Below are 17,061 nucleotides of genomic sequence, written 5' to 3'. Positions count from 1 at the left end.
AATAGACCCCAGGGTTCCGCGTTTGGAACAAATTGTAATCGGGGCACAGTAGAATATACAGTATATCACAAGTGAGTACACCCCTCACATTTTTGTAAATATTTTAGTATATCTTTTCATGTGACAACACTGAAGAAATGACACTTTGCTACAATGTAAAGTAGTAAGTTTACAGCCTGTATAACAGTGTAAATTTGCTGTCCCCTCAAAGTAACTCAACACACAGCCATGAATGTCTAAGAATTGTTGCTCTACATAAAGATGGCCTTGGCTATAAGGATGCCAAGACCCTGAAACTGAGCTGCAACACGGTGGCCAAGACCATACAGCGGTTTAACTGGACAGGTTCTACTCAGAACAGGCCTCCCCATGGGCGACCAAAGAAGTTGAGTGCACATGCTCAGCGTCATATCCAGAGGTTGTCTTTGGGAAATAGAAGTATGAGTGCCACCAGGGTACTCACTTTTGTTGCCAGCGGTTTAGACATTAATGGCTGTGTAATTTTGAGGGGACAGCAAATTTACACTGTTATACTCTTGTGATATACAGTAGTGGTGTTCACAGCCTCGTAGCCGCGGGGCACCGTCTAGACTCAACTAATCTGATGTCATACTGTACACTCGTCATGTGACGGGCCCGAGGCACATGCCCGACCTATGGCACTAATGGAAACTGATGCACTGGATTTAACATATTGAACACGCTACAGTAAAGTGTTAAATTACATTGAATACTGGAATGTTGTGAAGATCCAGTCAAGCAGACCATGTAGCCTAATCAATTAGATTATTAATCAACCAAACTATAAACATGCCAGTTGATTGGTCACTTTTTTTGTAGGGGCGGGTTTGTCATACACCACATGTCATCAGTGTCTAAGCCCTTCAAACTCTTTACCAAAGTTATCAAAAAATAGATACTTTCTCATAGCTCATCCTTTGTCTGTGTGTCTGGGACTCTGTTGAAGCTAGGCTGTGATCTCCACCTGTCTGTGTAGAGACCTGACTGTACTGTAGAATAACGTTGATGTTCGCTCTGTCCTCTGTTGTGCAGGCAGACAGCCAGGTGGAGACCATTAGACAGCACTTCCAGGAGGAGTCTCTGGACTACGTGTGTAAACTGCAGGAGATTCAGGAGAGGAAGAAGTTTGACTGTGTGGAGCCAGTGAGTGTTAAATACATAATCACACACTCTACACCAGGTGGACAAAACATTAACCCCTTTCTAATATTGTTTGCACAGCCCACAGTTGTCAAGTTGGCTGGATGTCCTTTGGGTGGTGGACCATTGATACACACAAGCTGAGTGTGATCCATCAGCGTTGCAGTTAGACACGAACTACAGCCATACCCCGTTCAAAGGCACTTACATCTTTTCTCTTGCCCATTCACCCTCTGAATTGCACACAGGCAAACCATGTCTCGAGCCGTAACTCCTCCTTTAATCCCTCTCCGCTCCTTCATCTGCACTGATTTTAAAAGTGGATCTACCATGTGACATCAATAAGGGATCGTAGCTTTCACCTGTTCACTCTGTCATGTTTTGTACAGTCTGTTGTATTCCCAATGTGCCTGAAAGGAAATAATCACACTTTTATTTCATGTTAATGTATTTGTACATCTGAGTGATCTATCGAATTGTGGGGGGGGGGGGGTGTCAATTTGTGTCTGCGTTCAAGCAGAGGCAGAAACACAGCCAGTATAACGAGTTTTGCATATGACATTTGGCGCCAGTGAGTGAACGAACTGCTGGCGAATGCACCTTTAGTACTTGTCTAGCCTGGTCAGCAGTTCTCCTTTAGTGCTCATTAACTTAGTGCTCATAAAGTAGTCGACACTACAGTTAATGTTTTTATATAGGTTACATAGCAGTCAAATTAAATGTTTTTATAACCAGCTCAGTGTTCTTGCTGACTTCAACTGATTTTTTTTTTCAACCGATGTCTTCATTCCATGTAAACCCCTGAAATGAATGTTAGAAGTGTGGACAGCCTCTGGTTACAATGCATTAAAACATCATTGCACTCATTGTTTCCCATGTTTTCTTTCTCTCCCCAGATGCTGGCGTTCTTTCAGACAGTGTTCACCTTCTACCACCAGGGATTTGAGCTGGCCAATGACTTTAACCACTACAAGAAAGCCTTACAGATCAATATACAAAATGTGAGACATTAGTCGTCACCCGTGTCTTATTAGATTTCTATTTTAAGATGGAATCCGCATTCGGGGGAAACGGCGCCATTGTCCGCCCCAGCACCTTTTTGTTTTTCAACATTTCTGCAGTGCAGAATGCCCCCGGGGGGGGGGGGGGTTGATGATTTCATTCAATTTTAGGATTATATAGTAAGTTTTTGTCCTAGAGGAAATGTCTTGTACACACAGTAGTGCTCTAAAAACTATAGATTACACACTCGCTACAAACTGTACATACACCCCATGTTATACATGTATTACGAGCCAGTATTCAAATGTAGGATATGTATAAAGTTGGTCTGCTTCCAGTGGGACTTTCCCTAGGTACTTGAGGTGCTTTTTATTTTTTGACTCTATTGTTAATGGTGTTTGGGTTAGTCTTAGTGTTTTGTTTATTTTCTTTGACCCCAAGCTTTCACTTTCACTTTCACCCACTCTGGGATGTCAGGAGTTTCCAAAGGGAACTCTGCAGATTTTCTTTTCCAGTTGCTTTGCATTGTGTGATTGACCCCTGCATGACTATTTTAGCTAGGGTCACAAGGGTTCTCTTCCTTCCTTGGGTGTGTCTCCCCGTAGTCAAAATGTACTACATTGTGAAACTTGACAAAAACACTTAAATTATGGTTAAGTATAAGATTATGGGAATAGACAAGGTTGGTTCATTTTTAAAAAAAAAAATCCGGCTGGAGAGAAGTTACCTTACCGCCGGCTTTGCAGCTTGGCCTGATAGTAACAAGACCCCCCCCCCCCAATATAGACACGGAGTCGGTTTGAGGGCACGCGGGTGGAGGTGTTTGAGCTGATGAAGAGGATAAGGGAGGTTCCCCAGGAGTACAGACAGACCAGCCCCATCAGCAGCGAAGGATACCTCTACGTCCAGGAGAAACGTAAGGATAGAGGAACGACGCGTGTGTCCAAGAGGGGAGGGCAGTTTAAACTGGTTGTGTTCCAATGAAATGTGTGTTCTCTTCCCCAGGGCCCCCTCCTTTTGGTTCCAGTTGGGTGAAGCGTTACTGCACGTTTGTGAAGAAACAGAAAATCCTACACATGGTCACCTTTGACCACAGGTCAGGAGGAAAGATGGTGAGTCGCGACCCATACAATCAAAGACAGGTTTTGGAAGCTATACAGAGTATGGTCCAAGTATCACATCAAATGATTGATTATTCAATGTGTGTATCTATCCCTATTCAAATAAATCTATTTTGTCAAATTGACAATTACTATTGAAACCCGCATTTAAAGTGCAGTCTGTAGTCATTTTACAAGGAATGACTGTCTCTTTCTTGCCATCAGAACAGGCTCTCTGAACAGTGATTTTCTCCCTCAGGGCGAGACTGAGTCGGTCACCCTTAAGTCTTGTGTCCGCAAAACCACAGACATGCTGGACAGGCGGTTCTGTCTCGATATAGAAATCACAGACCGGTATGTCGTCACATCGCACTACACCATTACACTTCTCAATCACTTCAGTCATGTGTTCTCTGTGGTAAGACAGACTTTCCACAACCACCTGTTAAAGTATCTCGTCTCATCTAGGAAATAAGGGGGATTTTTAGATGGATTCCCCTCGATCACATTCACCACTGACTCATACATTCAGTACATAAACCAAGGGGTGTCGCTCAGTACCATCTGGGGGGAGGGAGCGAGGTCTGCCATTAGACCTGGAAAATGTGATTGTGTTGCCACACTTGTAGCTTATTCATGGACTGTTGGCAACCTTCCCAAATACACAGTAACACTCCCCATTTAACAGGTCCTGTGTACAGTAGAGCTGAGAGCTGCTCTCCCTAGCCTAACACAGGATTGGGTTGGAGAGGATTTGTCATGGAAGATGGCCCGTCCACATAGCTGAGAGGATTCTCTATGTTCCTCCGCTACACTTGGTTGTAATAGATATGGCTCTTATGTCACTCTGCTGAACCAAACTGCTATTCTGTCTGGGGTATTATTAGCAACAGCAACCCCCATGCTTAGAGGGTTTAAAATTTGTGTTGCAACCCCGGTGCCTGCTTGTCAGCCTGCAGAAGTAAGGTATTTGATATCGGAGTGCAACAGGTTAGGGTTAGCTTGATGTGGTAGCCTATTATAAAAAAGTGGGGTAAATGAAGCTCATGTATTCCTGTAATTTTGCTATTTAAGAGCCCAGCCCCTCTGGCACATTTTAGGACTGACTCTATAGATCATTCTTAGACACATGAACTGACTAGTAGTAATAGTAGTTTGTTGGAACCCTGGGCCCAGTCTGACTGAGAGAAAATTAGATGAGATTGACTGTACTTTACAATCCCCAAGGGTGAAATTAGTTTGTCATACAGTAGCCATAATTAAAAACAGAACAAACCCTCACGCCATTTAAAAAATAAATTCAAAAACAATCACAAGGCTATTACAATAAATGATTGTCCGTTGTGTTCTGTTCCCAGACCGGGAACGGTCCTCACGGTCCAGTCGCTGTCGGAAGATGACCACAAGTTCTGGATTCACGCCATGGGTGGGAAAGAACCAGTGAGTAACCACATAATCCTGACAGCTCCACTGTAGTGTCGATTGAACTCTACTGAAATTCTTTGAAAGTGGTACATTAATGCCAACAAGTCTTTTTTTGGTTTGTAGTGACCTCTTGGATATCAAAAGATCTGTGAAAAGCTACATATAATTTTTTTTTTTTTTACAGGCTGGGCAGTACTTGGGTAAACCCTATTCAAAAGAACGTGGAAGTAAGTATACAATGATTAGAAGCCCCTGATCTCAATCATTTCAATGTAATCTCTGTGATAATTCAAATGACTTTTGAATAATTTAAATAACTGTTGTCATGACTCTGCAGTCGATGCACAGCTAGATGACGTAGGATTGTCATTTGTGAAGAATGCCATCAACGCCATTGAGACGAGAGGTAAGACGATGCATGATGACAATGGAAGGCCTAGGCAATATAAAGCCTACAGAAGTGTACTTTGCGAGGTTAGCTGACTGACCTGAGCAGGGGTGGGCAATCATTTTATCTTGGTGTGGGGGTCAGGGTTTCAAATTTCATGGGAGGGCTGCATTTTTTATTTCCCGGACTGATTTGACTGTCAAGCAATTTATGGGTCAGAAAAGGGGCAGTTATTTGAAAATATAAATCTATTTATACGTACTTTCTATCAAGCTTTAGAAGTTCGTTTTTTGTGTTTTAAAAAAAATGTTTTACTCATACCTCCCTCGTTCGGAAGTTAGCCCACCTCTGGGCTAGAGGGTAGAGTGGTAAAAAGGGTTTTGTGAAATGTTGTGATGTCTCCCTTTTAACACATGAGGGCAGGCTTGGACCAATATCCAGTCATATCTTGTGCTGTGGCCACTTCATAGTTTACAGGTCGTGGGGCAACATATACACTGAGTGTACAAAACATTAAGAATACCTTATTAATATTGAGTTGCACCCTCTTTTGCCCTCCGAAAGCCTCAATTCTTTGAGGCATGGACTCTACAAGGTGTCGAAAGCATTCCACAAGGATGCTGACCGATGTGGACTCTAATGCTTCCCCAGTTGTCAAGTTGGCTGGTGGACCATTCTTGATAAAAAAGGAAACTTAAGCGTGAAACCCAGAAGTGTTTCAGTTGACAAACTCAAACCGGTGCGCCTGGCACCTACTACCATACCCTGTTCAAAGGCATTTTTTTGTCTTGCCCATTCACTCTCTGAATGGTACACATACACAATCCATGTCTCAATTGTCTCCAGGCTTAAAAATCCTTCTTTAACCCGTCTCCTCCCCTTCATCTACACTGATTGAAGTGTATTTAACAAGTGCCATCAATAAGGGATCAATAGCTTTCACCCCGTCAGTCTGTCATGGAAAGAGCAGGTGTCCTTAATATTTTGTACACTCAGTGAAGAAGCCCACCTTTTTGATTTGAGTAACTGTATTTTCAAAGTTTATCCATTCATCCCCTCATGAATGTTTGTGCTATTAAGGGGCATATAAACTGTCTGACAGGTATCAATGACCAGGGCCTGTACAGAGTGGTGGGGGTCAGCTCCAAAGTCCAGAAGCTCCTTAGCCTAATGATCGGTAAGACATGCTCATTTTGCACCCTTTACGTAACTGTCCAGTGAAAATCACTTGTGAAAGTTAATATTCTTCTAACTCATGCCCAAATAATGCGGTTGACTCATCCTGTATTCATATTTGACGCTAAAGCATAAATTGGAGGAAAAACACTTAAAATCCCACCTCAAGCTTGTATCTTGTAACAAATAAAGGCCTGCTATTTTGTCAGAATTGTCATCCTGTGTAGGATTAGCTGGCCAATCGGTCTGCTCGCATGAATGTTTTTAACGACCGGTATACACCCACACCATTCTGTTGGGGTATGACTACACCATTCCAACACACACAAGCTGCTTTTTTTAAAACTTACATTTTAGGGGGGAGAAACGATTTCACTCGTATTGTAATTAAAGGTAATATTTCATTAATCTGGAACCACTGGACAGTTAAATTGATACAGTAGGCTTTGTGCACCCGGTCTGATCTACTTAGTAGTATTCAGAGTAAAGGATTCCTGTGACTTAGAAGACGATGTAAGGCTCAGAGTGCAACAAGTGCTGCTGGTACGGCATTGGCATTCAGATAGCCGGGGGGTGCCTGAGAGGCCCCCTTCCTGCCTGCACCCGGCAGTCCTTACAGGGACTTCACTTGAGTCGCTCAGCAGGAGCTGAATTTGATTTCCTTGCCATTCTCCCCCTCTCTCCTCTAAATGCTCTTTCTTGCTCACTCTTTCTACCCTGCCATCCTCATGTTCTTCTTTAATCCCCCTCATCTTTCTTGTTTATCCTCTACCACCCCCCTTACCTTTCCCCCTCTCGACGACTGCCCTTTAGTAGACACCAGCTGTCCCACAGCCCACTCAACTTCCCACCTGAACCTGCCGACTCATACTTCACAGCCCATTAGCACACTGTCTGCTGGTGTAGACTGGGTTCAATTAGTATCGGTTGTCTTTCAAATGCCATATGGACGCAGGTAACTCTGAGATATTTGAGATTCACAGTGGGGCAAAAAAGTATTTAGTCAGCCACCAATTGTGCAAGTTCTCCCACTTAAAAATGTTCATCATAATTTTCATCATAGGTACACTTCAACTATGAAAAAAACCCAGAATCACATTTTAGGATTTTTAATGAATTTGCAAAGTATGGTGGAAAATAAGTATTTGGTCAATAACAAAAGTTTCTCAATACTTTGCAAATTAAACTACAGTTCGCCACCCTGTGCATAGTTGACAATTCACTGGAACGGACTTAGGGAAAAACTCCAGTTCAATGGAGGGGTTAGAACGAGGCCAAAGCAGCAGAAGTGGATCACATTTTCCCACTGTGCTCACAAATCTCTGTGATAACAGTGGATTGACAGAACTCATAAAGCTTAGCATAGAGAATGGATATTTTACAGCTGGGAATTTCACTGCTGGGAACTGAGGTAAAAGGACTTGGATACTACTAGTGTAGTCAGTCATGTCCAAATACTTCTGTTACAGAGAACTATGTGGGTTAGTTCATATTTTGATGTGCGCATTACAGTAGCTAAAAGACACACCACTCTCCCAACATCTGTAGCTGTTGGCCTTCTAGGAAAACATTTGGTCCAGCCTGTTGATGTTGGACAGGCCACTGTTCTGTGGGTAAATAAACACAGCCCTTCTGGTTTTAGTACGGAAGGGATCTAGTCAAATTAAGCAAATGTCCCAGAGCAGCAACCTACCTCCCACCAAGTCTAACCCCTTGGAGACCTCCTGGTGACCTGGGCTTGGCCTCGCACCAACCTCTGACTCAAACACACTCAACTAAGGTGGATTATTCATCAGGTCAGACCAGTATAGTTAAGCCTGGCTCGGTCCAGTTTGACTCTGTAGTGTGAGAAGGGTGTACTTTAAGCCAGCCAGCAATCGCCACTGGGCAGAACTGCTCCTCAAGACTACTGCAATGCTTTTATCCACATAAGACACATTTCGCATTTATTTATATTTTAGCTTCTTTGCAGCCATTCACATCACCATAGGTTTAAGTTACAATACACTAGTTGACTTACCCTGAGCCTAAACTTGTTTTGCATCATGGGAATTGGAGTGTACTCTACTAAAGTAAACATGTATTGGTCCTTTGTATATTGTTTATGTGTTGGAGTTTAAACCTTTTTGAAATGTTTTGGTTTCATTACAGATGAAAAGAGTAACGATGTGGATCTGTCTACTTGTGAGGACTGGGATGTGAAAACCATCACCAGCACACTAAAGCTGTATTTGAGGTATCAATCACTCAGTCTGCTACATAATCGCTAGGTTATGTATTCATGTCGGCTATTATGTCTTATTAGCAAGCTGTGGAGACTTCATTCTAAATGTTCGTCATTGTCTGAGTTTGAAGTTATTCTACTCCGGGGGTAGAAGCATAAAATCATTTCCTGGCGCTCAACTCCTGCAATGCAACAGGACATTCACATTGCCGCATAGACATCCATGCATTTAAATTCAGACACATAATCAATCCACTTCATCAACCGACCCCGTCTCTCTGACTTCATTATTCCCAGTCGCTGTGCGTTCTAGGGAATCCGTTGTTGACCTGAGACTTAATTGGTAGGGAGTCTTGGCCACTTTCTAGGAAGAAGAGCTGCATCCCTGGCTTCAAAGTTTATCATCCATCTTTGAATGTATCGATTAGGTGACCAGGTGAAAAACAATATGGTGGCGTGTGGCAGGTATTTTAACTACAATAATTTACTGCCACATCCAAGCAGTGATAGGAATACATTAGCATGATAGGGATTTTAGTGTCATTGTTTCTCTGATCAAATCAATCACTCAAATTAGGTTGGATGCCACATATTAAAGGAATCCTGTTTTTTAGTTCAGTGAGGCAATCTATTATATGGATTAAGTTATTGCTTGCTTATTATTCCTTGCTTTTCAAAGCAATTAATTTAACTGATAGTCCTAGATTTAATATAAAAACACTATCTGCAAGGTAACAACTTAAATGTACCCTAAAAGCTAAGCCAAAGTTCTGTTAGCTAACAAACTCGCACTGCATATTCTGACTCCAATGCAATTACGGTATCCAACGGAAACTAATGAGTGATATTTGCATACTGTAGTGCTGCATAAACTGAAGGATGTTAAAGGTTTGGTTGGTTATGGAGCGATTTACTGAATAAAATTATAGGCAACTTATCGTTAACCCCAGGCCAGTCTGTTACACTTTCTTCTGCACTTGTTTTGGAATTAGTTCATTACGCTTGTTCAGTACTCCATCTGCTGTAAAAGGTTTAGTTATCAAAATTAAATTATAAAAGATTGGCGAGTTCACCAGTGCAATTGCCATATAGCCTATTAAATAATAAACTGAGTGAGCCAAGACCATTTTTCCATCAATTGAACAACAATAAATAAAGAGGATTTTAGCTCAGTGGTCAATGTAAAAGCATGGGAACTGGAATGGTATCAGTCTGATAGGCTAACAGGGCAGGAGCAGGTCAGAAGTCACGGGACTGTTGTGACTGGCCAGGTTTTGCTGCCCGCCCGCAACCCTTACAGGAAGTAGTTTGATGTTGCTTGCTGTGGGTCATGGGACTGACACTCTCCCAGGCTGGTCCCAGATCTGTTTGTGAGCTCCTGCCAACTCCTATGCTCGTTGGCCTCCCGAGTGGCACAGCGGTCTAAGGCACTGAGGCATCACTAAGGCTAGAGGCATCACAACCCGGGATCGAACCCGGGTCTGTAGTATCACACCGGCTGTAATCGGGAGTCCCATAGGACGGCCCACAATTGGCCCTGCGTCGTCCGGGTTTGGCTGGGGTAGGCCATCATTGTAAATAAGAATTTGTTCTTAACTGACTTGCCTAGTTTCAATAAAGGTTCAATAAAAAATTGCTGTAAATTTGCATGACTGCAGAAATAGATCTGGTCCCAGGCAGCGAACTGCCTTTCTGGTGTATGTCAAGCAGTTTTTCCTGTTTCATAATGCAACCTGACAGTCAGCCAGTGGGATTAGTGTTGGGCAAGTAACCGAAAGGTCGCTAGTTTGAATCCCCCGGCAGACAGGATGGAGAATCTGGATGGGAAAATTACCCATGCATATTAATACACTTTTATAAGCATTCGCTAAATTATAATTAAGACATTTAGATTGCAACTGAGAGATTGTGACTGTCAGTTATACATTGCACACATCATATGATAAAATGTTTTTACACAAGCAATCTAACAATCTAGAAAACCATCCAATCATATGATGTAATTACTCATCCATTGAGTCAACTGAAACCTTATTACAGTCTTAAGTCTGCAGTAGAGACAGTAGATTTACTGTAAATCGTCCTGCAGCTCTGTCTTCCTCTGGCCTGCTGCAGAGCCAGAGGGTCAGCCTCTCTCCTTCCCTGCTCCTCTGGTTCCTCAGGGGAGGCTAAGTAGCCTTGGCACAGGGCCTGGTGCAGCACTGAAAGGACCTTCAGAACTTGGTTCTCACTGTGACATGGTGCGCCATCTAATTCCATCCCGACACGGCCACATTAATCATTGTTGTGTGCAGACCCTATAAAACAGTGCTGCAATTCTCACGCTCTTCTGTGCTCTCTTTTGTTCTCCACCTCTTCTCTCACTTTTGCTCTTAATGCATTCTCTTTATTTCTGGACTCTCTAGGAGTCTTCCTGAGCCACTGATGACCTATGGACTCTACAAAGACTTTATCGCCCCTGCAAGTAAGTTTGAGCTGTCCTCACTCACAATACAGCTCTTCTCAAACCAGATGTAAAACTACTCACAGGAGTGTAGGAGCAGAGCAAAGGAATACTTATCTATTTTATTGCACGTTATCAATGAGTGCAATGCTGTGTGCATGACTAGCAAGTGTTTGTCTGAGACAATTCATGGTCTAAGTGTCCCAGTGCAGTTAGGTTGGCTATTAATCATTTTCATTCTCTCAGTAGTTCTATGGAAAACAGATGCTAACTTAACTGGTTTGAATGTTCCACATCTTGTAGAGTTAAAACAAATACTTGTGTTCATGGTTTTCCTCTGTAAAAGTGCCTCAGCATGTACCTTTAAAGCCTTTCATGGGACCCATAAAGATGTCTTCATCTCTCACACACACACACACGCGTGCGCGCGCACACACACACACACACTGTAATTCAACCTTCATCTGCCATTAAAGTAACCTTTGGTTCTTTGCAATTAAGGTAACTTAAAAGGGAAATGTTACCACCTGTTAAACACTATAAATCTTAGTAACCCACACTAACGTCCTCAAATGGCCCAGTGACTTTGAACAGAGAAACATGACATTTCTCTCCCTATATAATCTTACTCCAATAGCCTGCCTGACATGTCCTGAGTGATCCTCCTAACATGAATTACCCTCAAGTCCCATAATTGGATCACGATGGAGTGTTTTTATCAGCCGTTTGCAATGCCCTCATAATGCAGGTACAGAAATGCATTAGCAATAAATATTTTCTGAAAGATTACAGCATCCTTAAGAAGCTTTATTCCCTTATTTAAATTTGTGCCGTTCCCATAGTAATGGGCGGGAGGGGGGTGCACGCCGGCTGTTTCTGTGTGGGCAGTAGCCATCAGATGCCTGTGTGGGTGTGTGAGGAAATGTTTAAGGGATGATGTTGGTTTTATCACAACCCTTTTACACGGTAGCTTTATACGATCTCTCTAGCAAGCAACAGTAGCCTACATATCCTCTGGCAAAATGCACTCATGTCGAATATCGGCGTCAAACAGGAAGTTTGCTGTTCATCTGCATTCTCTTTTTATTTGCTGTTAACCCTTTACTGTTCTTTTTAAATATGAGAACCTGTTGTAGTCTACACTAGCTGATAAAGCCAATGTAAACCTCATCCATTGTTTTCTTGTATGGTAGCTTGTACTGGGCTAAACTGACTTGTGCTGTCATTCTGTTACCAAACTTCTGTTCTTCAACTACATGTATTAACTTTTTCAGCGAACAATTTCCAAAGTCGTCCTTGTGCATTGAGTTGTGTGGTACTTTGTTTAACTTAGCAATCATTGGTTTTTGTTTGGCGTACGTTTCTGAAGTGAAAAAAAATTAGTCTCCGCATTCTGTTACTGTGGAATTGCCTTACTGTAACTGCACCAATATTGACTAGAGCTGCTGACAAAATGTAAAACGGACGACCCTGTGTCTCCAGTGACTAGATCGGGAGTCGGTGGTTCCACATCTCCTACTGTGACAGCTCCTTCCAGAGTGAGATCTGACTGCACCAGAGTGCTTGCTGCTCAGGAGTCTTTCCACCTAAGGAATGGATCGTACAGCACTGTAATAACACAAATGTTCTGTTTTTGGTGGATTTCAATTGTATTTAACTTTATTTAGCCAGGAAGTCGAGCCAAAACCAGTCTTTTTAGCAGATGAGCCCTGCATACACAATCAACAATGACACTATACATGTACACTAAAAATGAAAAGCGCAAACAAAACATGAAAAGCAAAACACAATCATATGAAATGCATTCCTCACTTAGAATACTTTTTAACGCCCATCTGAATTGCCCCAAAGGCACTAACTCCACCAGCTTTAAGGAGTTTTGCATGTCATTCCAAATGAGGTGCAAAAAACTAAACGTCTTTTCCTGACTCTGGAGATTGAAGGGATCTCCAGGGTTAGCCGTCCCTGAGCCTAGTAACTTGTGTCTAAAGTTAACAGTGAGATGTGGTGGAAGTTTATGCAAGAGGGCTTTATAGACGATTGCAATGTACTGTGATTAACTGCCTCCAATGGCTTCAATACAGTGGCAGCAGCATTCATAGACAGTCAATAACCAGAATGAATGCTGGCATACTCCTTGGTTTTCTGCTATTAAACAAAAGGCAGGACCTGCTCCTATAGAAACCTTTTAATTCTCAATTCCTTAACTCATCAACATACTTTAAGAACAATGGCTTCTCATCAATCCAGTTGTGCAGATATTTATAAGTGGGGACACGGTCAATATGGGTTCCATCCAAAGTACATATGCATAAGTAACTTATGTGATTTTGAGAAATGACAGTTTCACCTTTTAATTTTGGTTCAACAACTTTATTGCTCTGCAGAAATCCTGACGCCTACAGCATGGTGCTAGCAACACGTGGGTTTGATTCCCGCATGGTCCACGTAGAATGATTGCACTGTAAGCGGCTGTCAAATAACCTTGTTTGTCCTGTTTTTAAACAGAAGGTGGTAGTCCAGAGTCTCGTAGCCAAGCCATCCACTGCCTGGTCCACAAGCTGCCTGAGAAGAACCGTCTGGTCCTGGGGCTACTGTTGAAACACCTGGCTACGTGAGTTAGCAGCCTTACTCTCGTCCTCGGTCTTGTACTCTTTCTCAACTGTCCTTGATCCACCACAGCCCACCCCCCATCTTTTGCTCTTTCCTGTCTCTTCTCTCTCCCATCAATATTTCCTTTTCTCACATGTTCTGTTCCAACCAAGTGCAGGCAGTTAGGCCCCACCCTGTCTTAGAACAGCCCAGCACCCTCCACAATAGTAGTCAGAAGTTTGCACTGCTTCACCAGTTCCCTATGCCTTTAATGAAATGGCCCGCTCCCTCCATTTCCCACCCGCTCCTCTGGGTGTACCCCTCTCTCCAAACTGGACCGTTAGCTGTTACACAACTTGCCCTTTCAGAGATAGGATCTGAGATTTCATAATCTTTGCTAACATTACAGGGTTTTACCTCAGCAACTCACTTTTTATTTTTTTACGACAAACTAAATAGTAGCAAATTGAAGATAAGTAACATGATCCTCGTTCCCTGAGGCAATCAAAGTCTGGAGGATCTTATTTCTTAGAGAACCTGCCCCAGGGTTCTCAGAGTAGAAGTAAAAAGGCTTTTAAGTGCAGCAATTGAAATCGAATTTGGATTATCCAGCATGAAATTCTTCCGACTGGATTTTTTTTTTTTTATTGAAATTGGCTGTGTGTGTGTGGGGGGGGTGTTTGACTGTGAGCTTGTCCTGCAGGGAGAGAGGCAAAGCCAAAATTTCACACCCCTGTCTGAAATGGTTTAAGAAATGTGATAAAGGAAAGGTTGTCACTAGGTGACATATTTAGATTTGCAAAGGCTCCCTTTCATGCATTTCCACCGTCACTCTGCTGAATGACAATTTGTCATTTTATACATTTAAGGAGAATATCTTAACCGGTCTAATGACTGATTTTTTTATTTGTCTTAAATGTATGTTCTTACTATACAAAATTGTAACTTAGAATCATTAAAACAATGGTGGATTCACTTGATTTGTTGTAACTCAAAATGATTGATTGAATTTGAGGTTTCTGTTTAAAAAACAAAAACAAATGCAGCAACACATGGCACAACGCCTCCCCTGCATGTGACCTACTTGTGGTGCGCGCGCACACATTTTATTGTTTTTAAATGTATGTAAATTGTAGTCTTGTCTGTCTTTTTCGTTGTGTGCAGGAACCCAGTAAGACTAGCTTTGGCAATTGGTTTAAGGCTAATGGGAATCCCAAAAAATCTCATCTCTGCAGTTTTTTCCAACTCTTCAGTCATTCTAAACTCAAGCAAAAATTCCTCCCCTAGAAAAAAGCAACCCAATTTAGCGTCCACTTACTGTGAATCGGATGAAAGGCAACTGAAAAAGTTCCGTTTGAAGTGACAAAGTTTAGGAGAGAAGGTCAATGTTCAAGAACAATCTATGGAGTGGTGAACTGGGTAATGATGTCAGTAAGAACTCTAGCGAACACATGAGGCCAAGCCAGAGATGCTGTTCGAGACACCTCTGACTGACATAACAAGGTGGTAGCAACACCTTCCTTCCTTGGCAAACTGTCAGACAGACGTTAGTGAGCTGTCAGACATGGAGTAATCTGATTTTCAAAGCGAATTTGACATTTTCCAGCTGAATTCTTTATAGTATACAGGCCTTCTAAAGAGTATATGTATCCCCCTATGTAAAACATTTTTAAACGTCAGGGGAAAAGCACTCTAAATCAATTGTCTATGAATTCATGAATTGTTATCCTGGTCTCCCCATGCAGTGTGGCGGCCCACAGTAAGTTTAACCTGATGACTGTGGCCAACCTGGGTGTGGTGTTTGGTCCCACCCTGATGAGGCCCCAGGAGGATACTGTGGCTGCCATCATGGACCTCAAGTTCCAGAACATTGTGGTGGAGATCCTCATCGAGCAACACGAGAAGGTAACCGCTGGGTTCTTCTCTTGAACGAAACAGACGTCCGAACGCACTCCTGAGCAGTGGTGTAATGTATTTGCAACAAAACTACTTAAGTATTTTTACTCATCTGCACTTTACTATTTATATTTTTGACACCTTTTACTTCACTACATTCCTTAAGAAAATAATGTACTTACTCCATTTTCCTGACACCCAAAGTACTTGTTACATTTGAAAGCTTAGCAGGACAGAAAAATGGTCCAATTCACGCACTTATCAAGAGAACATCTTTAGGTCATCCATACTGCCTCTGATCTGGCAGACTCACTAAACACGTTTCATTTGTAAATTATGTCAGTTGGAGTGTGCTCCTGGCTATCCATAATTTAAAAAAAGAGAATTTAAAAGAAAATGATGCTGTCTGATTTGCTTAATATAAGGAATTGGAATACTTAAGTTACTTTTGATACTTATATTTTAGCAATTACATTTACTTTTGATACTTTAAGTATATTTAAAACCAAATACCAAATGACTTTTTCTGAAGTAGTATTTTACAGGGTGACTTTTACTTGAGGATTTAAGGTATTGTTACTTTTACTCAAGTATGACAATTGGGTACTTTTTCCACCACCGCTCCTGAGCTTGTCCCCCTGACCACAGTAACATCTATAGACCCATCCTCTAATATTGTTCCTCAATGCTGCAACCAGAGGAAAGCTTGTCTAAAACCCACCGCTAAACGCACTGCTGAGACTTTTCTCCAGTGCTGGCAATGGGATTTTGAGGACATTGCTCTGACATTTTAGGCAATATTCTTCACATTTTATGAGTAAAGTAAAACTTTATGAAATCCCTGTTTGTCTTGGGCTAGGGCTCTAAGACAAATGAAACTAAAGCAGCTTATTGATAGTTTTTATCTGTGTTCTACATAATGTAGAGATGATCACTTTGAGCTGACTACAGAACCTGGCTGACATCATTCCATCGGCCCAGTGGTTGACTTACGAAGCAGGGATTCTCATGTCGCCCCTTTTTGTTCTTCAAAACGATATCCAGTATGTCATGGTACTCTGACATCTACAAGGGTACATGGAAGGTCCTTTGCCTAACCTACAGGGTTTAAGTCCCGTTTTGAGCCATGCTACGACAGAACTGTAATCTGCTTTTAATGTGAATAGTCATCTGCCTACATCTATAGAGGGGCTCAATTCCCAGAGCCAAAACAGAAAGGGCTGAGGTTAGTATGTGATCTGTGCTAAGTATTCTGGTCAGCTGTAAGATGCCAAGAGTACCCCTAAACTCAAACATGAATTGACTATGACTTGATCCTCTATTTCTAATAGTCCAGATAATAGAAAGCGCTCAACCTTCAACCACCAAGCAATTAAAGTTTTGGTGAGGAGACACTTCCATAAATGTTCCAGAACTTCACCATACACACCACAAGGTGATGGATGACTTGGTGTCAGAGCCAGAATGAAATACCCTTGGAAGCTTTAAGAAAAGCGCTGAGCTGCGAGACGAGAGGTGAGGGAGTTTTGCAGACAGACATTAGCTTTCCTCTCAGGCCCAGCGCCTCCCTCCCCTTCTCTCTCCTTCCCCCCCCTCTCCTTCTCGCCAGACTGTTGATACCCCCAGATGCTAGCAGACAGTGTTTTAACATTCA

The 17,061-nt window shown here is 42.3% G+C and overlaps 1 protein-coding gene across 1 annotated transcript in view; it reads left to right on the top strand.

The window, feature by feature from the left end:
* Positions 1 to 17,061, top strand: part of LOC118395563 (rho GTPase-activating protein 10-like) — a 39,810-nt gene that overhangs the window by 6,311 nt on the left and 16,438 nt on the right. Inside the window, exons 5-17 of the mRNA XM_035789387.2 lie at positions 1,054 to 1,164; positions 2,058 to 2,162; positions 2,950 to 3,079; positions 3,169 to 3,275; positions 3,523 to 3,617; positions 4,622 to 4,703; positions 4,873 to 4,915; positions 5,026 to 5,094; positions 6,179 to 6,253; positions 8,404 to 8,488; positions 10,882 to 10,940; positions 13,428 to 13,533; positions 15,257 to 15,416. Coding sequence (XP_035645280.2) covers positions 1,054 to 1,164; positions 2,058 to 2,162; positions 2,950 to 3,079; positions 3,169 to 3,275; positions 3,523 to 3,617; positions 4,622 to 4,703; positions 4,873 to 4,915; positions 5,026 to 5,094; positions 6,179 to 6,253; positions 8,404 to 8,488; positions 10,882 to 10,940; positions 13,428 to 13,533; positions 15,257 to 15,416 — 1,227 coding nt within the window. The remainder of the gene's footprint in view (positions 1 to 1,053; positions 1,165 to 2,057; positions 2,163 to 2,949; positions 3,080 to 3,168; positions 3,276 to 3,522; positions 3,618 to 4,621; positions 4,704 to 4,872; positions 4,916 to 5,025; positions 5,095 to 6,178; positions 6,254 to 8,403; positions 8,489 to 10,881; positions 10,941 to 13,427; positions 13,534 to 15,256; positions 15,417 to 17,061) is intronic.

This window comes from Oncorhynchus keta, chromosome 16 (assembly GCF_023373465.1).
Source record: "Oncorhynchus keta strain PuntledgeMale-10-30-2019 chromosome 16, Oket_V2, whole genome shotgun sequence".
Lineage (NCBI taxonomy): Eukaryota > Metazoa > Chordata > Actinopteri > Salmoniformes > Salmonidae > Oncorhynchus > Oncorhynchus keta.
The sequence above is the reverse complement of the archived record's forward strand: the minus strand, read 5'-3'. Positions and strand labels throughout refer to the sequence as shown.